This window comes from Chiloscyllium plagiosum, chromosome 1, assembly GCF_004010195.1.
Source record: "Chiloscyllium plagiosum isolate BGI_BamShark_2017 chromosome 1, ASM401019v2, whole genome shotgun sequence".
Lineage (NCBI taxonomy): Eukaryota > Metazoa > Chordata > Chondrichthyes > Orectolobiformes > Hemiscylliidae > Chiloscyllium > Chiloscyllium plagiosum.
The window spans coordinates 116,296,952-116,320,399 of NC_057710.1; the positions used below are offsets into that span (position 1 = coordinate 116,296,952).

The 23,448-nt window shown below is 38.0% G+C and overlaps 1 protein-coding gene across 2 annotated transcripts in view; it reads left to right on the forward strand.

The window, feature by feature from the left end:
* rab28 (RAB28, member RAS oncogene family) overlaps window positions 1-7,403 on the forward strand; it is a 154,196-nt gene extending 146,793 nt beyond the window's left edge. Inside the window, exons 7-8 of one of the 2 annotated variants that reach the window (XM_043694681.1) lie at window positions 3,469-3,569; window positions 4,073-4,154. In XM_043694681.1, coding sequence (XP_043550616.1) covers window positions 3,469-3,564 — 96 coding nt within the window. In that variant the 3' untranslated portion in view covers window positions 3,565-3,569; window positions 4,073-4,154. Of the gene's footprint in view, window positions 1-3,468; window positions 3,570-4,072 lie in introns of both variants that reach the window. The other variant, XM_043694691.1, reaches the window with a different exon arrangement.
* The last annotated feature ends 16,045 nt before the right edge of the window (window positions 7,404-23,448 follow it).

The following is a 23,448-nucleotide window of genomic DNA, read 5'->3' on the forward strand; positions in this document are numbered from 1 at the left end:
TCCACTGACACCCTCCTTCGACTGACTGAACTGGTCCTCACTCTGAACAACTTCTCTTTCCAATCCTCTCACTTCCTCCAAACCAAAGGAGTAGCCATGGGCCCCAGCTATGCCTGCCTCTTCGTAGGATATGTGGAACAGTCCATCTTCCGCAGCTACACTGGCACCATCCCCCACCTTTTCCTCCGCTACATCGATGACTGTATCGGCCGGTTTATGACTGTAAGATAAAAGGTAGGGAGGAGGGACGGGGGAGGGGCATTGGAAATGCGATAGGTGGAAGGAGTTCAAGGTGAGGGTGATAGGCCGGAGTTGGGTGGGGGCGGAGAGGTCAGGAAGAAGATTGCAGGTTAGGAAGGCGGTGCTGAGTTCGAGGGATTTGACTGAGACAAGGTGGGGAGCTCCCACAGCTACCTAGACTACACCTCCTCCCACCCTGCCCCCTGTAAAAGCGCCATCCCATATTCCCAATTCCTTATGCCCGAAACGTCGATTCTCCTGTTCCTTAGATGCTGCCTGACCTGCTGTGCTTTTCCAGCAACACATTTTCATGCTGCTCACTGACATTGTCATGCTGCTTATTGCATATAGCTGATATGGCTGATACTCCCTCATAACCTCAATCTCTCAACCTTATTGCTTCTTAACCACCACAGCACACAGTTTACCTACTCTTAGCTACAACCCATCCCAATGTCTTAATACCCTCTCTATGTCAGTACTACTGTGTTCCTAGCGCCCATTGTAGATTGCACCTTGTCCAAGAGGGGTACATCATATACACTCAAACAGCTGTACAATTCCAAACATGAAGCTTTATTGACAGCCAGAAAAGTAGAATATAAACAAAACCAAAATGATTCCTTCACAATCTTGCGTTCTGACTAACAACTATTTAGCATTCCATGATGGTCTGCTACATCCAGCTCTCATCCACTGGAATCAGGTGTGAGTCAGGTTTTGTTTGGCCTGTAGTGCCTGATGTTGAGTTTTGTCCTGCATAAAGAGAGCTTTCTCCTTCCCAATGTCCTCTACAGAGATTGGGCAAGCTGGATCTTTAGGTGTTAGATATTTGAAGAATTGAAAGGTGATCTCATTAAACTTACAAAATACTTAAAGGGATAGGCAGGATAAATGCAGGTAAAATATTTCTCTTGGCTGGGCAGTCTAGAACCAGTGTACATAATTTCAAAAGAAGGGGAATGCCATTTAGGACCAAGATTAAGATAAATTATTTTACTCAGAGGGTAGTGATCTTTTGAATTCTGTAATACAGAGGGTGTTGGAACCCCAGTCTTTGAATGTAGAAGTTGATAGATATTAGATAGTCCATGATATAAAGGGTTATGGGATAATGTGGGTAACCAGTACTGAAATGTTTGATAAATGCCAGAGCAGTCTCACTTTGTTGAATGGCCTAGTCCTATTCCTATGTTCCCAAGAGAGGGAAGAAAAGAACTCTCCATCCAAGCAGGCTGAATATAAATGGCAGAGGAAGTCAGCCATAGATGCATTACTCTTACAAACTCAAGACACTGCATGAAAAGTATCTCTATCTTGGGGGACAGGAAAGGTGAATAATACTTTTATGTGCCATTTTCATGTGCACATGATATGCAACCTAGTGGTGGAATTGGCCACAAATGCATCCTTTAGGAAAACAGGAGACAGAAAAGTACTTCAATGTAATTAACCTGTTTGTCTCATGGAACAATGGTTCAGTTAGCAGCTGTTTTGCTTTGTTTATGAAAAAGAGTATAAATAAGCCAATTTATGCAGAGCCCCAGGAAGAACACTGAAATGCATCAGAGACCATTCTCAGTCAAAGAGAGCACAGGGAGGATGGCATATAAAATCAGCTGCTGTTTTGCTGAATTACACCAGGCAAACTGCACGTACTGTAACCACAGAACCAATGAAGAATAAGGAACTTTCTCTCGCTCTCCAGAATCCTCCTGACCAAAGTCCACTCCACAGGCAAAGACCAATTATTGGTCTACAGAAGTCATCACAGTTATCGAAACTGACTTCAAGTTTCAATGACTTGGCTTGAGAAGGAGAATCTTCAAGACTGAAGCAATCTTAGAGTCTTTCACCTTTACAAGTATCTTTGTCTTTACCTACTTTTGTATTTGTGAATTTTTAATTAATAATTTTATCAGTTTTATGTGTTTTTACATGCTATAGTTTTGCAATAAAGTAACCATTATCTTCTTTAAGGCTAAAACTTCCTTGTTGATTATTTTAAGTGGAAATTCTCAAACTAAAAGGAGACTACGAGCTGAGACAAGTTCTTAGCTCATGAACTACTCTGAGGACATGATTGGTATTGATATATCTAGCCATTATGAGCACTCACATCTCTCTGCTTTCTCTCCGTGTAGGAGAAGAGAGAACATAATTAGTTGACAGTGTGGTGTGGTGTGGTAAAGACAAAGATACTTGTAAAGGTGATTGTAAAGTGATTGTCACTTTACTGACCACTAATGATGTGTGCCCTCATATTCCACCTAGAAAAAAGGCTTATTCCAAGAGCTTATGGATGTCAGCAGTGAGCTGTGGTGGGAACCTGAGTCTCCTGATTTGCTGATGCTCAGGCGTGTCTATCTGGGAGACTGTTTTAGGGCCTCACCTGCATTCAGCATGAAAGCAGTGTCAGTTCTGTCCAGTGGAGGGATGCATGGCTGAGCAAAAACCAGCTGGTACTGCTGGTGTGTTGCTTTTTGTGGTGGTTTTGGTGATGGTGAAGCTTCTCCTCTTGTCCCTTATCAAAGGTGAAAGATGGAGCTGTGTGAGCTGTACCAATGCAATGATGAAAGCGGAGCAGAGAAATACAGCTGAATTTGACTAGAATGTTAGGTAGATACAACACATCCCTGAGAAGTGGTGGGTTCAAACTCAGCATCACTTTTTAGCGGATTTAACTCTATGTGCCAACCTGCGATATATTGCTTTTTTTGTTAGCACAGTAAAATACAGTTATATTAAAGTTATATTACAGTTATATCAAACTGTATTTAAAGCAGCTTTCATATTTTTATATAGAGATAAAGCAGACAATTATGTAATACTTTAAATTATACATCATGCGACATAAATTTATCTTTTTAACCACAGGTTAATTCAGTTCCTTATTCTGCAAAGAAAAATTATGGTGTATAGGTTAACTCATTACTTATTTTGTCGTGTACATTTCATTCACTGTAGTTACACATTTCAGTTTAAATTTATTAATCATCATTACTTAGCATTACTGGTAATCCATTTAAACTAAGTGTGTCATTAGTGGTGATAAAACAAAATCATGTGAGAAATTTGTGCTTCACTGTTTTATTTTGCTATAATTGATGATCAATTTACTTGATACCTATAGCTGTGAAATGTTTCAAATCTGTCTTCATTTGTTCTTTTCATTCTTTTTCTCTATTCCCTCATTCTTTTGCATTTCTGGAATCTTTTTGTTGACAGCATATTGTCAGGGCTGAGTTGGTAAATTACTCACATGATGCGAATCTATCACAGAATTCTGCACAATTCCGGAGTAAAGTGTGCACCATGCAATAATTCAGGTACTACAGCAGAAGCTTGAAACAGTTAGTTCCTCTTTGAAAATGTTTCATCAAGTGAAGGACAAAATGTGGTTTATTTATAAAGAATTATTTTATCATGAAATGAATTTAACTTAATCTTGATTTTATGTACATTTACACCATTCTATATGGTAAATTTTACATTCACTTAGCACGTTTATATAGAGATAAAAATCCATAATGTATAATTGACACTATTTAGTATATTTTCTCTGTCTTTTGTTTACCAAAACCTAACTCAAGCAGAGTAAGAGACAGTTTATTAAGTGTTGTATGTCTATTTTTATGGACTACTAAGCTAATTCTACCTTTTATTGCCTTACTGTGCGCAGCAATGTAATGATACGTTATTTAACGTTCTTGCAATTGATAAATTTTATTATTAGTATACTGATAATTTTGAATAAATCTATTTTGACTTATATTTTATGTTTAATTTGTTGAACAATCCATAATATCTCTCTTTCTTTCTTTTATGACAGCGTGTAGTGAAGGCAGATATTGTGAATTACAGCCAGGAGCCTGTGGTGAGAACTGTGAACCCTCCTAGAAGTTCAATGTGTGCAGTTCAGTGATCCCGTCATATCCCCATATTAGTACATTTGGCAAACCTGCTTCATTCACACAGGCCCATTCTTTCTCAGGAACTTAGTTTTGACAGCAACCATTTCAGTAACACAGTAAAAGACTTCACGGACTGACTGTGTTACCGTATGCTGAGAAATACAAGGCAGCCACTGTCCACTACAGAGATGCAAGAGGTTGGACCACACATATGAGTATAATTTTCAGAATTGAGTTAGGAAAGAATTTTCACCATTTTGTTTCAAATGATAGTGTAACTGCATCAGATGTGTCTTTTATAACTACCAAAAACCTAATTTATTCAGTAGTGCAGTTTAATGTATATCAGCATTTACAGAATGTTTTAACTCCATGCAAATTAACTTGAAATAACAAGACATAAAGTTTTAAATACCAAAAAAGTCCAGCACCTTTTTATTGTAATTTTTAAATAAGAAATATAGGCTTTGTAGCAGATTGCCACAATGATCCAAATCCTAATGAAAGAAACTCCTTGGGCAAATAAAGAGTCAAGCCTATGAAAATTAATTTGGCCATTGAGCTTAGCCCTCTATACATTTACACTTACATAGCATCCAATTGCATTTTGAATACTCTGAATGATTTTGTCCTTACTTACTTGCCTGGCTGCTTATTACATACATTTATCAGTCTTTAAGTACGACTTTTATTTGATTAAGTTTGCTTTAAGTAATTCAAATTCAATGTCCTTCTAGTCTAATATAGTATTCTGGGTATGCCTTACTTACACCATTGAATATTTTACATACATTTCTGAGGTTCTTCCTAAACCATTTTATTTCCAGAGTTTTGCATTACATTTTATTTTATGGGTCTTTTCCTTCTGCTTCTGGAAATCAGGCGTGCTTTTGATCTTTTGCATCCCTTCCTCTATATATCTGTTTGCGGACCTGCCTGTGTATATTTTGTAAACACTTTTTGTGACACGATCTGAGACTGTACATTACAAAGCCCTGGAATAATGCCTGTATCTGTGTGTTCTACTGTTTTGTCAAGAGTCTTAGTATTGTTTTACCATTTTTCGTCTATGTTATCTCATCTTTAAAAACAATGAGTACTATTATCATTGCAGAGTCTTTTTCAAAATATGCATTTATATGGCAATTTTGCCTAGTTTCAATGCCAAATTTTCACTGTATATGTGGCAGCCTGGTCTAACTTCACGCCAGTGTGAGAATTTCTGAGGAGAGAACTCTCACTTGCTTGGATTTCAAACTGTTTGGAGTATAATTTTGATCCCTATAACATTATTGTATGGAAGTTGTTGGCTTCATGTTCTAAACAGTTGGATTTTAGTAACCAGGATAGGAACATTATGCAAAAATGTACATGATGTACTTAAAAAAAAACCTTCACTCAGTTAATGTGTACTCCTTCATATTTTTCAAATGTCTTTCTGCCTATCCTTCTACAAGTGTATCGCTGTTGTTAACATAAGCACAACACTACCCTGCCCTGCCACTGCTGGAATTTAAAAAGCCCAAACAAAATGAGGTGTAAAATGCTGAAACTTTAGGACACTAAATGAACATTTCCAATTAGAAGTTTCAGGGCCTCAGTTGTAACCTGATTTTCTTTTTAAACCGGCTTCTTATCCTAGTTTTAACCAAGATCTGTTGTGGATTTAGTCTAATTCCTTTTCACTGGAAATGGCAGATATTCTGAAATCTCAAATAAACAAGCACTACCATATGAAGATCCACCATCAACTTTATCTGGACCATTCACCAGTAAATCAAGGAGATTTGTCAGGTGTTTCCTACTTTCATACTGGTTATTTCTTCAGTTCGTGCTGCTCAGATACTGTTTTGTAGAATAATTTCCATATTTTTATTATATTATTGATATTGGAGCTTTCCTAAGTCAGTACTGTTCTATGTTTTATTTTATTCCCAAATGTTATTGATAATGCAACTGATTTGTAACTGATGATATATATTGGTCTTGTTCTTTATGACTCTTTACGTATCTCTGTATTTCATAGCTGTCAGCTTGAGTATGCAGTAATATAACACTAAACACATTTCACAAGTCTTTGTTCTACAAACATTCAAACATAATGTTTAAATGTTTGTAAATTTCATAGTAAGTAATATTTGACTCTTGCTAGGTACACACAGATTTTTTGCTTTCATGTATATTTTGTTTTAACTGTCTATATTTCAGCACAAGCTCCATTGCATTCTATTTGATGCCTCAATTATCGCAGCAAAAAAGGACTCTAGACATTCACATTGTGTACTAATTTGTAGATATTTTTGAATCAACTTGTTCAGAGATTTTACTTTACACCTCTGGAGCACCTTTAACCTGGGCTCCGTGGCCCAGAGATAGTACACTACCACTGTATTCTTGCATTCTGTGAAAGCAGTCAAATATATGTGCTTCGTTGGTAGCATTTTGAACCACGTCCAAATGCGGTTTAGCAAAGCACAATCTCCATGAACAGATGAAAGTTTTGCAGTGTCAACTCCACATAAGTACAGTGTATAGTATATGGTTTCAAAGTAGCAGTTAAAAGTGTACATAATATTTCGATCACTTTTAATATAATCTTTCTCACTAATATTCCAAACAAGGTACTATATGAGTTCATCTTACTAAGGACCATGAATTATATTATAATATAATTATCTACAATCTTTTGCAAACATCACAATTCCTACTGTAATATAAATGATTCATTGTATCAAAAGTAGTTAACTAGATGCCCAATATTTGCAATATCAATGACACAATAGTATCAATAGTTTAAAAACATTTTTTATATTTCAAAATGATTTTTTGTCATGTATTGCATAAAAATAGAATGACATTGCATTTTATTACAGACTTTCCAAGCATATCTCACTGCTCAATGCATAATATAAAGGATGTAGAAAATAAACTGCTTAAAATATTGCTATGCTGATGTTGTAACATTGATGTAATTGTTCTTGCATTGTAAATTTTATTCAAGTTTTATTTGTATACAAATATATTAGAATAAAAATGTTTTACTGCTTTGTTGGAATGTATTAGTACATATAAAATGAAATCAATGAGATTTTCAGAAGTTGGCATGATTAATTCATTGAATATGTTTGAACACAATTTATGGTAAACAACCTGATGTTTACTGAAGGTGTTTCAATTTAATTTTTTTACATTGCTACTTTGAAATATTCAATATTGTATATTTTAACAATTTTATTTTAATTAAAATGAGTCAACTTAATAATTTGAAGAGTGGTTCTTTATTCTACAAAGGAAAACTATGCTTTTTTGAGTCTTTCCAAAGTCTGTTTTTAGCTTCATGTTTGTCAAAATTTTATGTGGCTCATAATTTATCACTCTGAACTGTATCACTTGGCAAATAACCATCTCCATTTATGAAGCTGGGTACTCTGTGCTCTCTGGATTTTGGTGATCCTGCCTGATCTGTCTTTTCTCCAGGGTTCCAATGAAGATGTTCAGCCTGGGCCTCCTACAGTACCAGAAGTGGCCATCATTCCCATAGACACCATTGATATTGAAGAGCTACCAACCTAGAGTTGCTCAGAAACTCAACACGAGATAAATTTGGTTGACATTACATTGGGGTAGAGAATACCCCTGCAGCGATGTTGCAAGTTGTCAGTGCCAGCTAGTGGAAGGTCCTATCAGTGTGACCATTAAATTCCAGTCGTAGAGCATTTACACTGTTTTTCCTGGGTTTGTATGATACTTTTCGCTAAGTTACAGAGGATGGCTATGAGAGCCCAAGCAAAAAATCAGTTTTTGCTGCACATTCTCAAGTAAGGTCACTGGATAGCAATTAAAAGCAAATTACATGGCAGGTCTTCCCTGTTTTTAATGGATAACATTTTAAGTGTATGCCCCTGCAACGTATTAACGAATATGAAAGTTTGTGCTAAGAAAAGGAGACTTTAGTGTGGATTTTTTTAGTGTGACGGCTTAATTGATGGGTATTGGGATTATTGATCAAAGTCAGGGGTAAATATAAGGTAGGGGGAATGTGTCTGGGTGGGTTACTCTTTGGAGTGTAGGTGTGGACTTGTTGGGCCGAAAGGCCTGTTTCCACACTGCAGGGATTCTATAACAAAACAAGTTAACAAAGTTTCTGTACATTCAGCATGACATCCAGTTTTCAGGTCAAATTTTGGACTGGAACCATAAATGTCTGCCATTTTGTTACTAATATTTAATTTAGACTCCAATTACATCAGTTAGTCACCCAGGCAATTTCTCAGCTATTTAGACAATAGTAACCTATCCCATATAAAATAAGCACAAAGGTTTCTATCGTGTGTTGTTCTAAAGTTGGTTTAAGGAGTTTTTGAATAAAATCTGGTAATCTATAATGGCCAATTTTGACCCTTTTTAAAATTTGTTTCTTTCCAGTTTCTATTTACCAAGCCAAATGTTTTTTGTTATTTTTGATCTGCCCAAGACATTTCAATAATGAGTTTCCGAGGATATCAATGGTTCTATTAACTTCACCCCCCCCCCCCCCCCCCCTCCCCCCCATCACTCCCAACTCCCTGCAGCAAGGTAAATCTTTCCAGTCAAATTGATTGTCAGCCTAAGACCTCAACTAAGAGAGAATTTAGTCAGTGTTATGGATTATAGACTAGGTGCTTCAAAAATAGAGAACTCTCCAGGTAGGTTGTAACAAACAACTTATCAACAATGATTGATATCAGCATATAGAATTCTTAGGTTAGAATTCTAAGATACTGCTTTCTGTTTCTGGCATTGTGAGAAATTGAGTTTGAGACAATAATCTTTTTAATACTTATGAATATTTACTATAAGTATCAAATTCAGATCATAGAGTATATGGTAATCAAAGATAGTTATGACAATTCTACTTTAAATTTATATACCATCTTAAATTCACTTTAAAAAAACAATTGTATACTTAAGCAAATATGTGAAAAAGATTATATTCTCAGGACAATTTATTCACAGGATGGAGTATGTTTGTCTCGGTGGAAGAGGAGGTCTCAAGGCAAGGACCACAATTCTCAGGGGTCATTCAAAAAATACCACTCTGAACGGTGTGTGTTATTCTCATTTCATTCTACCTTGTCCTTGTAGTCTACTCAAACAGCATTTTATTGTTTATTGTTAAATCTTGGAGGAAAAAGAATTCTTGATAAATCATAATAACACTCTTTTTAAGTGGTTTGCTTTGGCATAAACAACCTTACAACTACAAGGCTAGTAAGACCATTCCAGAGTTCCCTCTCTTTGCATTACTATCTGAGAGCTAGCCTCTGGGAAAAATTCAGTGTCATGCACTGATTGGGGTCTGAGTTAAATTTAACACCTTAATTGCTGATTGAATTTGGTGATTCGCTTTACAAATCTTTTATATTTCCTTTATGAAAAAGGGAATGAGGAATGTGAGCAAGAGTCACATGCAAACCAAACGTAACAGCTTAGTGGTGATTGATTTCCTTTCTCCATGAATATGAATAAACCAGTGGGTTTTTGCAACAATTCAGAAGCACTAATTGTCATTCTTCATAATGCTGAGCTGTAATTTATCACCTTATATTGAAATTCATTTTGCTGCTTACCATGGCACAATATGAATTTCCACTCTTTAACTTGGAAAGTAAGCAATATAACCTTGGCTATGTATATACAGCTATAAAAAACGTATGCTTTGTGCCTAAATTCCAGCTTGCTGAAGAATTGCAGTATTCAATGGGTTTGTTTTAGCTAGTTAATGTTATGAGCATCAATACATACAATAGGTTGTGCAAAGTGACGAGGTCAAATGTAACTAGGAGTTACTCATTAAACTGGGAAAGCTGAATCAGATGTTCAAACCACTTATTTTCCTCAAAGTTAGTTGATTTGTGCCTGTAGATTCCACAAATAACAGCAAGGTCTTGGCTCCACTCAATCTGATGTCACATGGTATTTGGATGGGGTTGAAGGAATCTGTAACGAGATCCCGATGGAGACAGACTTGTCATCTCTGGCCCCTGGTGGCCTTTGTAATTATACCTAACTAGTCAATGTAAATTGTACCTATTTCTATCATGTAATAAACTACATGTTGGGTAAGACAAGTGCCTATTCTCATTAAAACTCAATAATACCATTGCCAATGAGATTGGTGCTTACATTTAGCAGTGCAGTAGTAGTGTCCCTACGTCTAGGGTACAAAGTTCAGGTTCTTCCTTTGAAGGTGTGTCATTATGTGTCTGTACAAGTTGATTAATAATATCAGATGAGAAAGGGGGTTAACTGCAAGGGTTGAAGTGCATCATCAACCCAATGTTTTGACATAGTTCTGTTGGTTTTGAAACAGTTCTAGAAAAGGAAAGGTCTTATATAAAAGTTAAAATTCTTAATTGGAGTAAGACAAATTTTGATGGTATGAGACAGGAACTTTCAAGAGCGATTGGAATAGACTTGTTGCAGGTAAAGGGACAACTGGCAAGGGGGAGATTTTCAAGAGTGAGATAACGAGAGTTCAGAGGCATTATGTTCCTGTTAGAATGAAGGATAAGGCTAGTAAGAGTAGAGACCAATGGATGAATAAAGATATTGAGGCTCTGATCAGAGACAATTGGAATCAAGTGAATGTCTTGAAGAGTATAAGGGGTGTAGGGCTATTCTTAAGAGGGAAATCAGGAGGGCAAACAGGATATGAGATAGCCTTGGCAGATAAGGATAATCCAAAGAGATTCTACAAGTACATTAAGAGCAAAAGAACAATAAGGAGAGAATAGGGCCCCTTAAATGTTGTCTGAGTGTGGAGCCAAGGGAGATGAGAGAAATACCATACAAATATTTCTTGTCAGTTTTTTTCTTGAGAGAAAAATTGAGGCTGGGGAACTTGGGGAAATGTATATTGATGTCTTGAAAACAGTCCACATTACAGAAGAGGAAATGTTGGAGATCTTAAAAAAATATGAAGGTGGATAAAGCTCCAGGACTGATCAAGTGTATCCCAGGATATTGTGAGAAGTTAGGGATGAAGTTGCCGGGGCCTTAGTATAGATATTTGTATAATCTAGAACCAGGGATGAGGAGCAGGAGGACTGAAGGATGGCTAATGTGCCTTTATTTTAGAAAGACTGTAAGGAGAACCCTGAGAACTATAGACCAGTTGAATTTGACATTAGTAATGGGTAAGTTGTTGGAGGGGATTCTGAGAGAGAGGATTTACATGCATTCGGAGAGACAGGGATTGATTAGGGATCATCAGTATGGCTTTGTGCATAGGAACTCCTATCTCACAAACTTGTTTTAGATTTTTGAGGATGTAACCAAAAATATTGATGAGGGCAGAGCAGCAAATGTTGTCTACATGGACTTTAGAAAAAGCTTTTGACAACGTTCTGCATGATAGACTAATGAGTAAAGTTAGATCACGTGGAATTCAGGGAGAGCTTGCCAATTCGATACAAAATTGCTTAATTTGAATAAATGATGTATTGCATTTTGGTAAAACAAACAGGGGCAATTATACAGTTAATAATAGGGCCCTGGGTGGTGGTGTCCAACAGACAGACTTAGGGGTTTAGGTACAGAGTTCTTTGAATGTTGTGTCAAAGATAGACACAGTGGTCAAGAAGCTGTTTAACACCCTTGCTTTCATTGTTCAGACCATTGAGCATCGGAATTGGGATATCAGGTTGAGGTTGTACAGGATATTGTTAACAGTACGTTTGGAGTACCTCTGTACAGTTCTGGTCACTCCACTACTGGAAGGATATCATTAAATTGGAGAGGGTTCAGAAAAGATTGACCAGGATGTTGCCAGGACTGGAGGGTTTGAGTTATATGGATTGACTGGGATATTTTTCACTGAATCATAGGAGGTTGAGAGGTGACCTTACAGAGGTTTATAAAGTCATGAGGGGCACATCAAAGGTGAGTAGCAACGATCTTCTTCCTAGGGTTGGTGAGTTCAAAAGTAGGGAAGATGAGAGGAAAAAGACTGAAGAGGAACCTGAGGGCCAACCTTTTCACACAAGAGGGTGATGTGTGTGTGGAATGAACTGCCAGAAGAAGTGGTAGATGCAGGTACAGTTGTAATATTTTAAAGAAATTTGGACAAGGACATGGATAGGAAAGGTTTGGAAGGATATGGGACCAATGCAGGCAAGTGGGACTTGTATTGTTTGGGAAACTTGATCGGCATGAAATGGTTGGACCAAAGGGTCAGTTTCTGTGCTGTATGACTCAATGACAAGGAACTGTATTGGGTAATGTTTGCAAATGACACCAAAATTACAGGTCTAGTGGATAGCGAAGAAGGTTATCTCAGAGTACAGCGGGATCTTGATCAGATGGGCTGAGGAGCAGCAGATGGAGTTTAATTTAAAGAAATGTAGGATGCTTTTTGGAAAGGCAAATCAGTGCAGGACTTAAATACCTAATGATAAAGTCCTGGGGAATGTTGCTGAACAGAGACATTGGAATGCAGGCTTATAGTTCCTTGAAAGTGAAGTCGCAGGTAGATAGGATAGTGAAGAAGGCGTTTGGCATCCTTGCCTTTATGGATCACAGCATTGAGTACAGGAGTTGGGAGGTCATGTTGCGGCTGTACAGTACATTGGTTAGGCCACTTTTGGAATGTTATATGTAATTCTGGTCTCCATCCTATCAGAAGGATGTTGTTAAACTTGAAAGGGTTCAAAAAAGATTTATAAAGATGTTGCCAGAATTGGAGGGTTTGAGCTATAGGGAGAGACTGAATAGGCTGGTGCTGTTTTCCCTGGAGCATCAGAGGCTGAGGGGTGACCTCATAGAGGTTTATAAAATCATGAGGGGCATGGATAAGGTAAATAGACATTGTCTTTTCCTTGGGGTGGGGGAATCCAGAACTAGAGGGCATAGGTTTAGGGTGAGAGGGGAAAGATATAAAAGAGACTTAAGGAGCAACTTTTTCATACAGAGGGTGATGTGTGTATGGAATGAGCTGCCAGAGGAAGTGGTGGAGGCTGGTATAAATGAGCTGCCAGAGGAAGTGGTGGAGGCTGGTATAAGTATAGCATTTAAAAGGGAACTGGATGGATATATGAATAGGAAGGGTTTAGAGGGATATGGACCAGTGCTGGCAAATGAGACTAGATTAGATTAGTATTTCTGATCAGCATGGATAAGTTGGCCTGAAAGGTCTATTTCCACGCTGTACATCTCTATGTCTCTATGTGACAGAATTATTTAATTACCTTAAGGCATGTTTAGGTAGCAGTGATCATAATATGATTAAATTTTATGTGTAGTTGAAAGGGACAAGAGTGGTCTAAGACTGCAATTTTATATGTAAATAACAGCAACCATGTGGGCATGAAAATTGAGCTAACTAAAGTTAACTGGGAAGTTGGGTTAAGAGATCAGTTGTCAAACAGTAGCAGACATTTTAAATGTAATAAGTACATTGCTGGTAGAAAGAAAAATTCCAAAGGAGGTTCCACCATCTGTGGTCAACTAAAGAAGTTAAAGAAAACATGAAACAAGGAAAAGCATATAATTATAGAGAGATGAGTGACATGTCAATGACTAGTCAGAATATAAAGAACAGCAGAGAATGACTGCAAGGTTAATCTATGATTAGTAATCCACTTTGTTTGACCTTAAGGTTACATAAGTCCCCAAGGATGTTGTCACTGCTCAAACTAACAAAAAAACATTTTTTTTCTGCTCTGAAGTGGGGAAAGAATTAGAACGAGGGAAACAATTTCAAGCAAGTAGAACAATAACATTTTTTTTAATTTATGGCCCAGTGTGGTGGTCTCTTGGTGTGCTGGTCTTGTCTCGGTGTGGAGGTTTTCTCTGTCTTTAGAGTCCAAGTGTTGCAGCAGCCCAGTGTTGCTGAACAAAGAGACCTTGAAGTGTAGGTTCATAGCTCCTTGAAAGTGGAGTCACAGGTAGATAGGGTAGCGAAGAAGATGTTTAGTATGCTTTCCTTTATTGGTCAGAGTATTGAGTACAGGAGTTAGGAGGTCATGTTGTGGCTGTACAGGACATTGGTTAGGCCACTGTTTGAATATTGCATGCAATTCGGTCTCCTTCCTATTGGAAAGATGTTGTGAAACTTGAAAGGGTTCAGAAAAGATTTCAAAGGATGTTGCCAGGGTTGGAGGATTTGAACTATAAGGGGAGGTTGAATAAGCTAGGGCTGTTTTCCCTGGAGCATGCAAGGCTTAGTGGTGACCTAATAGCGGTTTATAAAATCATGAGGGGCATGGATAGGATAAATAGACAAAATCTTTTCCCTGGGGTGGGGGAGTCCAGAATTAGAGGACATAGCTTTAGGGTGAGAGGGGAAAGATATAAAAGTGACCTAAGGGGCAACATTTGCACGCAGAGGCTGGTAGGTGTATGGAATGAGCTGCCAGAGGAAATGGTGGAGGCTGGTTCAATTGCAACATTTAAAAGGCATCTGGATGGGTATATGAATAGGAAGGGTTTGGAGGGATATAGGCCTGGTGGTGGCAGGTGGAACTAGCTTAGGTTGGGATATCTGGTCAGCATGGACAAGTTGGACCGATGGGTCTGTTTCCATGCTGTACAGCTCTATGACTCTATGGCCTCGTCCAGGATTGGCAGTCTCAGCCCGGCACGGCAGTCCTCTTAGCAGAGGTTTCCGGTCTAGTATTGAGTGCCCCACCATGGCAGTCTTGTCTCAGCTGTGTCTTAAGGGTATTCCATCAATCCTAAATCGTCATTCTCCAACTCCAGGAGCCGTTAACTGAATTGTGATGAAAGCTGTCTTAATATTATCTCTTTTTTAAATTACTGTGTTTGCCTCTGTCATTGACGTTGGTGCCATGGTGTGGTGACTTATAAAGCTTTTTACTATATTTTTCATGTAAAAGTACACATGACAATAAATTTCTCCTCTATTTCCAGTCTAAATCTCTTATGATTAACATGACGTGGAGACACCTATGCCCCAGGCATGAACCAACACTCATAACTTGGGCCGTAAATTACGTATATTTCATCGATCTGAAGCTTTGTATCTGTCTTCTGAACTTGGTTCATTTTGGAAGGCTGATGGTAATCAGCAGCCAGAACACACGATATGCCTTTGAACTTCCCAGCACATGGATGTACGTCAAAAATCAATTGTCTTTTTTAGTTCTTTGGGGATTTAAGATCTCAAATAAACGTTTTATTGGCATTACATTGCTGGACACAGTGATTGGAATCTTGGAAAATTCAGAAATGTACAGATTGAAGGTTTCCTACAAACCCCACCCAGAAAAACTGTTCTGGATGGTGGGCTGGTCCACCCCTCAAGGATAGCACAGGCTCTGACTCTGGGTACAGACTGGGTACAAGGCTTATCTCTGTGCACTACCACTGTCTGGATTGTTAAGATTAGATTAGATTATTTACAGTGTGGAAACAGGCCCTTTGGCCCAACAAGTCCACACTGACCCACCGAAGCACAACCCACCCACACCCAATCCCCTACATTTACCCCTTCGCCTAACACTACGGGCAATTTAGCATGGCCAATTCACCTAACCTGCACATTTTTGGATTGTGGGAGGAAACCGGAGCACCCGGAGGAAACCCACGCAGACACGGGGAGAATAAACAAAAATCCCTTACCTGTCACAAATCCCCACCTCACCTTCACAATTCCCATTTTTGTCAATATATAGCATCTTAGACCACCTATGCCCCTTTAGTACATCCTATAGTCTCCATGTAATCTATTCTCTCAATCATCCCTATGGCCTTTTATAGCTTCTATGCTAACTCAACATGAACCAATGCAAATGCATGCCACATTTTGTACTTCACTCTCCATGTTGAGTCAACCAATATCTGCCATGGGCAAACCTAATAGGCATGCTGACATAAAATACATTTATATTTATTGATTATTTAAAAATTGATACAAAAATTGATTCAATATAATACTAGGAAAATTCACCTTTTGTCTAGGTGCATAATCTCTTACGAAAACAAAATTTTTCTTCTTTTTATTCAACAAGCAGCCCATTGTGAAAATGACTGAGGAATTAATCATGCAGTAAATATTCTGCAATGTTTTCGTAAACAGGTACTTTGAAATACCAAGAACTTTCCTTTAATTCCACATTTTTTTTAAGCAATTCCTTCTCACCCTAAAGCTATGCCCTCTAGTTCTGGACTCCCCCACCCCAGGGAAAAGGTTTTGTCTATTTATCCTATCCATGCCCCTCATGATTTTATAAACCACTAAGCCTCAGACGCTCCAGGGAAAACAGCCCTAGCTAATTCAACCTCCCCCTATAGTTCAAATCCTCCAACACTGGCAACATCCTTGTGAATCTTTTCTGAACCCTTTCAAGTTTCACAACATCTTTCCAATAGAAAGGAGACCGAATTGCATGCAATATTCAAACAGTGGCCTAACCAATGTCCTGTACAGCCACAACATGACCTCCTAACCCCTGTACTCAATACTCTGACCAATAAAGGAAAGCATACTAAACGCCTTCTTCACTATCCTATCTACCTGTGACTCCACTTTCAAGGAGCTATGAACCTACACTGCAAGGTCTCTTTGTTTAGCAACACTGGGCTGCTGCAACACTTGGACGCTAAAGACAGAGAAAACCTCCATACGGAGACAAGAGGGATGAAATTGTCAGGCGGATGCGTGGCATAGGTCCAACATTGTTATGAGTTTGTCATTGGAATTCTGAAGCCGTGATTGCCATTTTGCAAATTGTTTCTCACCCTTCATCCATACATACATGTCAGCAAGGATGATAATCTCATAGTAGTCAGAGGTGGGAACCTTGCCTGATTTTTCTCCTACTTCATGAAAAATTGAATAATATTTTAGTGACTATTTCAACCCTGGTTTTGATTAAAAATTCAGATCTGGGACTTACCTGATCTATGATTCTATACCACACTATGTAGCAAGGTTTCCCACAAACTTTGTGGAATGTAGCTTCATAACTCTTAGTTACAACAACACAACTCAGTACATTACTCAATGGTGTATGTAATCAGTGTTCTTTTTGCATTTCTACATGTCCTTTCTTTTGCATAACCAAACTGACAAATCATTTGGTCCAATACCATAAATAAATGCAGAAAATTCAGGTGGGTTCTTTAATAATGTTTTTATTTTAAATATTCAGTATGCCCTGATGATCTCTGTGACTCAGACCCAAGATAATCTCCATATTATAGAATCTCATGTCGTGAGGTCCTTCAAGACTTCTATTTGTATTGATATTCAGAATTGATGTTGATAATTAATTGTAATTATCTGTTTGCAGCTTTTGCTGTTGGAATTAATGACCAGCTTCAGTATAACATTTTGACACTTGAACAGATTGGTCAGATTCAGTTCACATTCTATGTTTTGCTTCAGAGTATCCCCACACATCTCAGTAAAACCTTTCCCTTGCTTAATTTGTAACCTTCCCAATGTATATATAACCTAAAAAAAATGCAAGAGATTCATTCTTGATCCAAAACTGATGCATTAAAGTTTATCAATTTATGAAAAAGTTACATTGTTTCCCATTTATGTTCATCAAGTTATCAGAATTTCACAGCATTTACCAACTAATTATTTCCTCTTTCAAATCTGCACCTTCATGGCCAATAGTTTGGAACCAGCAAGTTCCTCATGATAGATTAGATACTGGGGGGAGCATCTTAATCAATCATTTATATTCATTGCGGCCGATTAGTTTATTCTGCTCGGTACCTGTATTAAAGGATAGTGCAGCAAAACAGGATCTTTCATGGAAAATGGAGGAGGCATTCACTCAGAAAATGAATAACAAACATTCTTTATGTCAGTTCAACATGAGAAGCTTACATTCTTGTATTAAAAGTTGTGTTAGATTTATCACCACAATTTGTGCCAACGCGCTGGTAGAGAAGTTTGGACATAAATATTTAATAATTTCATGTGGGAAAAATTAAGAGATTAAAACATCACATCAATTTCTAGAGAACCTTTGCAAAACATTTACTCCTGGATTTATAATAAATCAGTTCAATAAATAATTCACCTATAAAATTGAAAATGCAACACTAATGCTATTCATCACATCGATATTTTTAACATACTTATCCTACTGCTGGAGTGCACGGTGGCACAGTGGTTAGTACTGCTGCCTTACAATGCCAGGGACTTAATTATAATTACCTTGGGTAACTATGTGGAGGCTGCACATCCTCCCTGTGTCTATGCGGGTTTCCGGCTAGCGCTCTGGTGTCTTTCCACAATCCAAAGTTGTGCAGGTTATGCGGATTGGTCATGCTAAATTGCCCATAGTGTCCAGGGTTGTGCAAACTAGGTGAATTAGGCATGGGAAATGCAGGGTTACGGGTATAGGATAGAGGTGTGGATCTGGGTGGGATGCTTGTCAGGGGGCCAGTACAGACTCGATAGGAAAACGGCCTCTAACTACACAAAAGGGACTCTACCTTGCTTATGCCAGACAAATTCAGGGCCTAAAACTGATATTGTATCATTGATTATTAAATGCTATAAAAAACAATTCATAATTTTGACAAACTTAATCGTTCATTTGAACATTCAAATGTTTTTAAATTTAAGGAGCAGCGGTTTCGTGAAGTTGTGGTGCAACTCCAGTAGATGTCACTTGTAATCTAATTTACAGGATAAACTTGGGCTATGCGGAGCTTTATTTTGAAAGGTCTACTGTACTTTTGAGTCTGGGATATTGCTTCAGTCACCCTAACACTTTCAAGTACATTTCCTCAACCTTGCACTGGGATGAATTCATTGTTATTTACAATGCATTGAATTTGGCACTTGAGGCAAATAAGGGATTAGGTAGCTGTGACCTGTTACCATTGTACAAATGGGGAAACTAAATCCATTTAAAGTTGCCCTGGTGGTGTTAACTGAGAAGCATCTACTTTAGTCAATCATGCAAAATACCCCAGAAGCAACATCACTGAGACATAAATCTCCAGCATATCCACAGTCACTTCTTAAACCTGAATATTGACAGAATTAGAGGTTTCACAGTCAACACCTTTTCTTCAGGAAAGCTAAGAACAGTAAACACTAATAAACTTCTTGAATAGTGAACTGCATTCTGTGTTAATGTATTTTAGTCTATCATTGCACTGAATCTGCTTTCAGGTGACCACCTACTCTGTACTTCAAGTGGTAACATACCAAAACATTGTGCTCTTCAAAAAGAAACAGAAATAACTTGATGTTCTTATCTGTAATCAGTAAAAGGTAGCCTTGGGAATTTACATCAGTGTATGTATATTCGAATGCCAAGTGATTTGTAATCAAAATCCAAGCGCGTGAAGATATTATAGATGCATAATGGTTGAGTATGTCAGTTGATATCTATCCTCTGGAACAATTCCACTTCCATTTCAGTTGCAAGCACTATTCAATACTAAACTAAGTAATTAATTGTTCCAGAGCCTTTCATCGATGTTGAGAGATCAGCCAAGTTCAGGTGACTACTCAAACCTACCTTCACTTGTCAATGTGCACATTGGTCTTTGTACAGTTCCACACATAAAAGATTGCCCTTATTAACATCTCATAAACAGGGTCTGAGTCATCTGCTTACCATGCAAGTCTGATGTCGAAATAGGGAAATTCGAGGCCATCCTATGGATGATGACATTCCTGATGAAGGGCTTATACACAAAACGTTGACACTCCTGCACCTTGGATACTGCCTGACCTGGTGTGCTTTTACAGTGCCATATTTTTTGACTATGGATAATGACAGCCCTGATCAGATATTTTTCGTTTTATGTTATGCAAACTCATAAGAGGCCCTAAGGCAGTTGCACATGGTCCTGCAAACTGTCTAGGTTACCTCAGATTACTCTGGAATGGTCAGGTATCACAAATGTTTGAGCAACAGGAAAAGCTAGCTGTTTCACACTATTAATCTGCATTGCAACATGAGGGGTGTTCACCACTAAGAGGATGCTGCTGTCAAGCGAAAAAGTCACCCTCCTTATCACACAAATGAATAAAGTGCTATGTTCAGTACTGATGTGATGCCAAGCATGTAGGCCATACATTCTAAAGATTGGTGGATTGTATTGAATAGTATTTCCCCTTAGCTGTTTGAAACAAGCAGGGCACTGAATGGAAACAACTGTGCTAATCCTAAATAAGAGTAATTATGTAGAGACGAGGCATGAATGGGTTAGGAAAGGAGTTTAGCAGAAAAAAATGATTAAGGAACAATGGTAGATGTTTAAGAAATAATGGTGGATGTTTAAGAAAATTGTTCATGGCTCACAGCTAAGATATATCCCAGCGAAATTGGAGGGGAAAAAATATATAAAGTGGCAAAATTAGTGGTAAATAAAGAGATTGGCAAAGTTTTAAAATTCAGCAAAACTTGACCAGGAAAATAATAGAGAGAAAATTAAAAAAAAAACAAGGGGAGGAGGAGACACAATTCTAGATTTAATTTTGGGAAATGAAGACGGGAAAGTGGGTGAAGTGACAGTGGGTAACCATATCGGGGATAGTGACCACAATTCAGTGTAATTTTGAACTATTATGGAAAAGGAAGGCGTTAACTCAGAAGCCATAGAGTCATACAGCACAGAAACAGATCCTCAGTCCAACTCATTCATGCCAACTAGGGACCCGGGTTCGATTCCTGCCTCAGGCAACTGTCTGTGTGGAGTTTGCACATACTCCCCGTGTCTGCATGGGTTTCCTCCAGGTGCTCCAGATATGGAGAAGAGCCAGCATTTGCTGGAGAGAGTCCTTGGATTTCAACACATGACTTGTCATGTTCTTGTCATCAACTGCCACTTTCCCCCCGATCAAATATTTTAGGAATAATAGAGAGTCTTAGAAAATTGTGCTTTTCATTGAAATGTTAGATATCCTTATGATCTTTTTCCTGATGTTTCTCACTTCAGTGTCCAGGAGACGAATTTTTCATTGCTGGAAATTTTCGGATAATCCTGATGAGATGGTGATCCTTGTGGGAAGGATAGTTCAATTGGTCTGTCAGTTCCTGAGCTAAAAGGTGGGTAAAGGGTTCACTTCCAGTTCTATTCCTGTTCAATGGACCCTTGCTGAAAGTTTAGGTATAGGATGGGAATAGGATAAAAAAAAGATGTTAAACCCACAAACACAAAGGTGTGCAGGTTAGGTGAATTGGCCATGCTAAATTGCCGAAAATGTTCAGGGATGTGTAGGTTAGGTGCATTGCTCTGGGATAAATGCAGGGGAGTGGGTCTGGGTGGGTTACTCTTCGGAGGGTCGGTGTGGATTTGTTGGGCCCAAGGGACTGTTTCCATTCTGTAGGGATTCTATATCTATATCCATATCTATATTTATATCTATATCTATGTCTATGTCAGACCAGCAAGTAATATAAAAATAGATAGTAAAAGCTTTTTTTAAATATATAAAAAGAAAGGCCAAAGTGAACATAGATCCCTTAGAAAGAGACTAAGAAGTTAATGAACCATGAAATGGCACAGAAGTTGAATAAGTACTGTGTATCAGTCTTCACCGTAGAAGACATTAATTGAATTCCATAATTACTAAATAATCAAGGGAGGAGGAAATGAACGCAGTAACAATCACTACAGAAAAGGTATGAGGAAAACTAATGGACCTAATGGCCAATAGCTCCTAGATTTGATGTGTTGCTACAAAGATGGTAGATACACTTTTATAAATCTTCCAAGAATTCTTAGATTCATGAAAAGTCCCAGTGAATCAAAGAACTGACTATGTTTTATAAATCCTCTGTTCAAAAAGAGAGTTTAGAAATCAGGCAATTTCTTCCAATGCCTTATTCAAAAGAAAGAGACATTATTTTATTTATAAAATAAACAGGTAACGTTTGGCCAGTTAACATCTATCATTAGAAAATTTTGGAGTATATGCTAAAGACTGTAATAGCAGAGCATTGGAAATATATAATTAAACTAAACAGGAGCATCATGGTTTCATGGAGGAGAAATCATGCCTGACAAATTTATTATAATTCTTTGAGGAGGAATCAAGCAGGATAGGTACAATGGAGTCAGTAGAAGTGTTATACTTTTGGAAGTTGAGTATGTTGGGCCATGTACCGTTCCTGATGGTTCACACTACCTCATATATACACATGAGTTACTAGATCTGTTTGAAATCTGTCCCATTTAACATTGTGATAGTGCTGCACAAAACAATGGAGGGTATTCTCAAAATGAAGATGACGCTTAACAATCAGTGTTCACTTCCCAATCAATCAGCACTCTCCTCTCATGCAGTATAAATGTTAGTTTTTCCCTTGAATTGGTATTTTTGCAAAATGTCCTGATAAATGCAAGGTGAAAGCGTAGACATTTTTTGTTTCAGCCATACTCAAGCCTTTCTTAAGGTGAATGCAGCATCAAGTTGCAATTCTTTTCACTTTTTAAAAAAAAAATTTGGTGTTTATCTGACGTCCCAGTTGTTCAATACACATAGAACCTGTACATTTGGAACTGTGCTGACTAGACAGGAGGGTCCCAAGATACTCGCTTGTCATTGTTGAGGTAGCACTGTTCAACCAGAACAGTGGTACAGAGAAAAGCCAGCACTTGCAGGAGAGAGTCCTTGGATTTCAAAACATGACCTTCTTGTCACCAATTACCATTTTTCCCAGATCCAACATTTTAGGAACAATAGAGAGTCTTAGAAAATTGTGCTTTTCATTGAAATGTTAGGTATCCTTATGATCTTTTTCCCGATGTTACTCACTTCAGTGTCCAGGAGACAAATCTTTCATTGCTGGAAATGTTTGGACAATTCTGATGAGATGGCGATCCATGTGGGAAGGATAGTTCAATTGGTCTGTCAGTTCCTTAGCTAAAAGGTGGGTAAAGGGCTCACCTCCAGTTCTATTCCTGTTCAATGGACTCCTACTGAAAATTTAGGTATTGGATGGGAATAGGATAAAAAGATAGATGTTAAACCCTGATTTCCAGAAGAAACATCTGCATACTTTAGGAGTATCTAAACCAGGGAACAGAGAACTGCATACAGATAGTGCTTCTTTTTGTTATGTATGGTATGCTCTCACTTTGAGATGACTCTGTGTACTGCACCTGTAATGGCACCTGCATGTGCAAAATCAATTAACTAGATGCTGTCCCTTTGTCTTATAGGTATTAGTATGGTTCACTGGAAATTGTTTGGCTGCTGAGCCACAAGAATGTGGTTTCCAGCACTGCTCCATGATTTCAGAACATAATACTCACTAACACTTCAGTATGGGCAATAATGAGAGACTGCAACATTGTTATA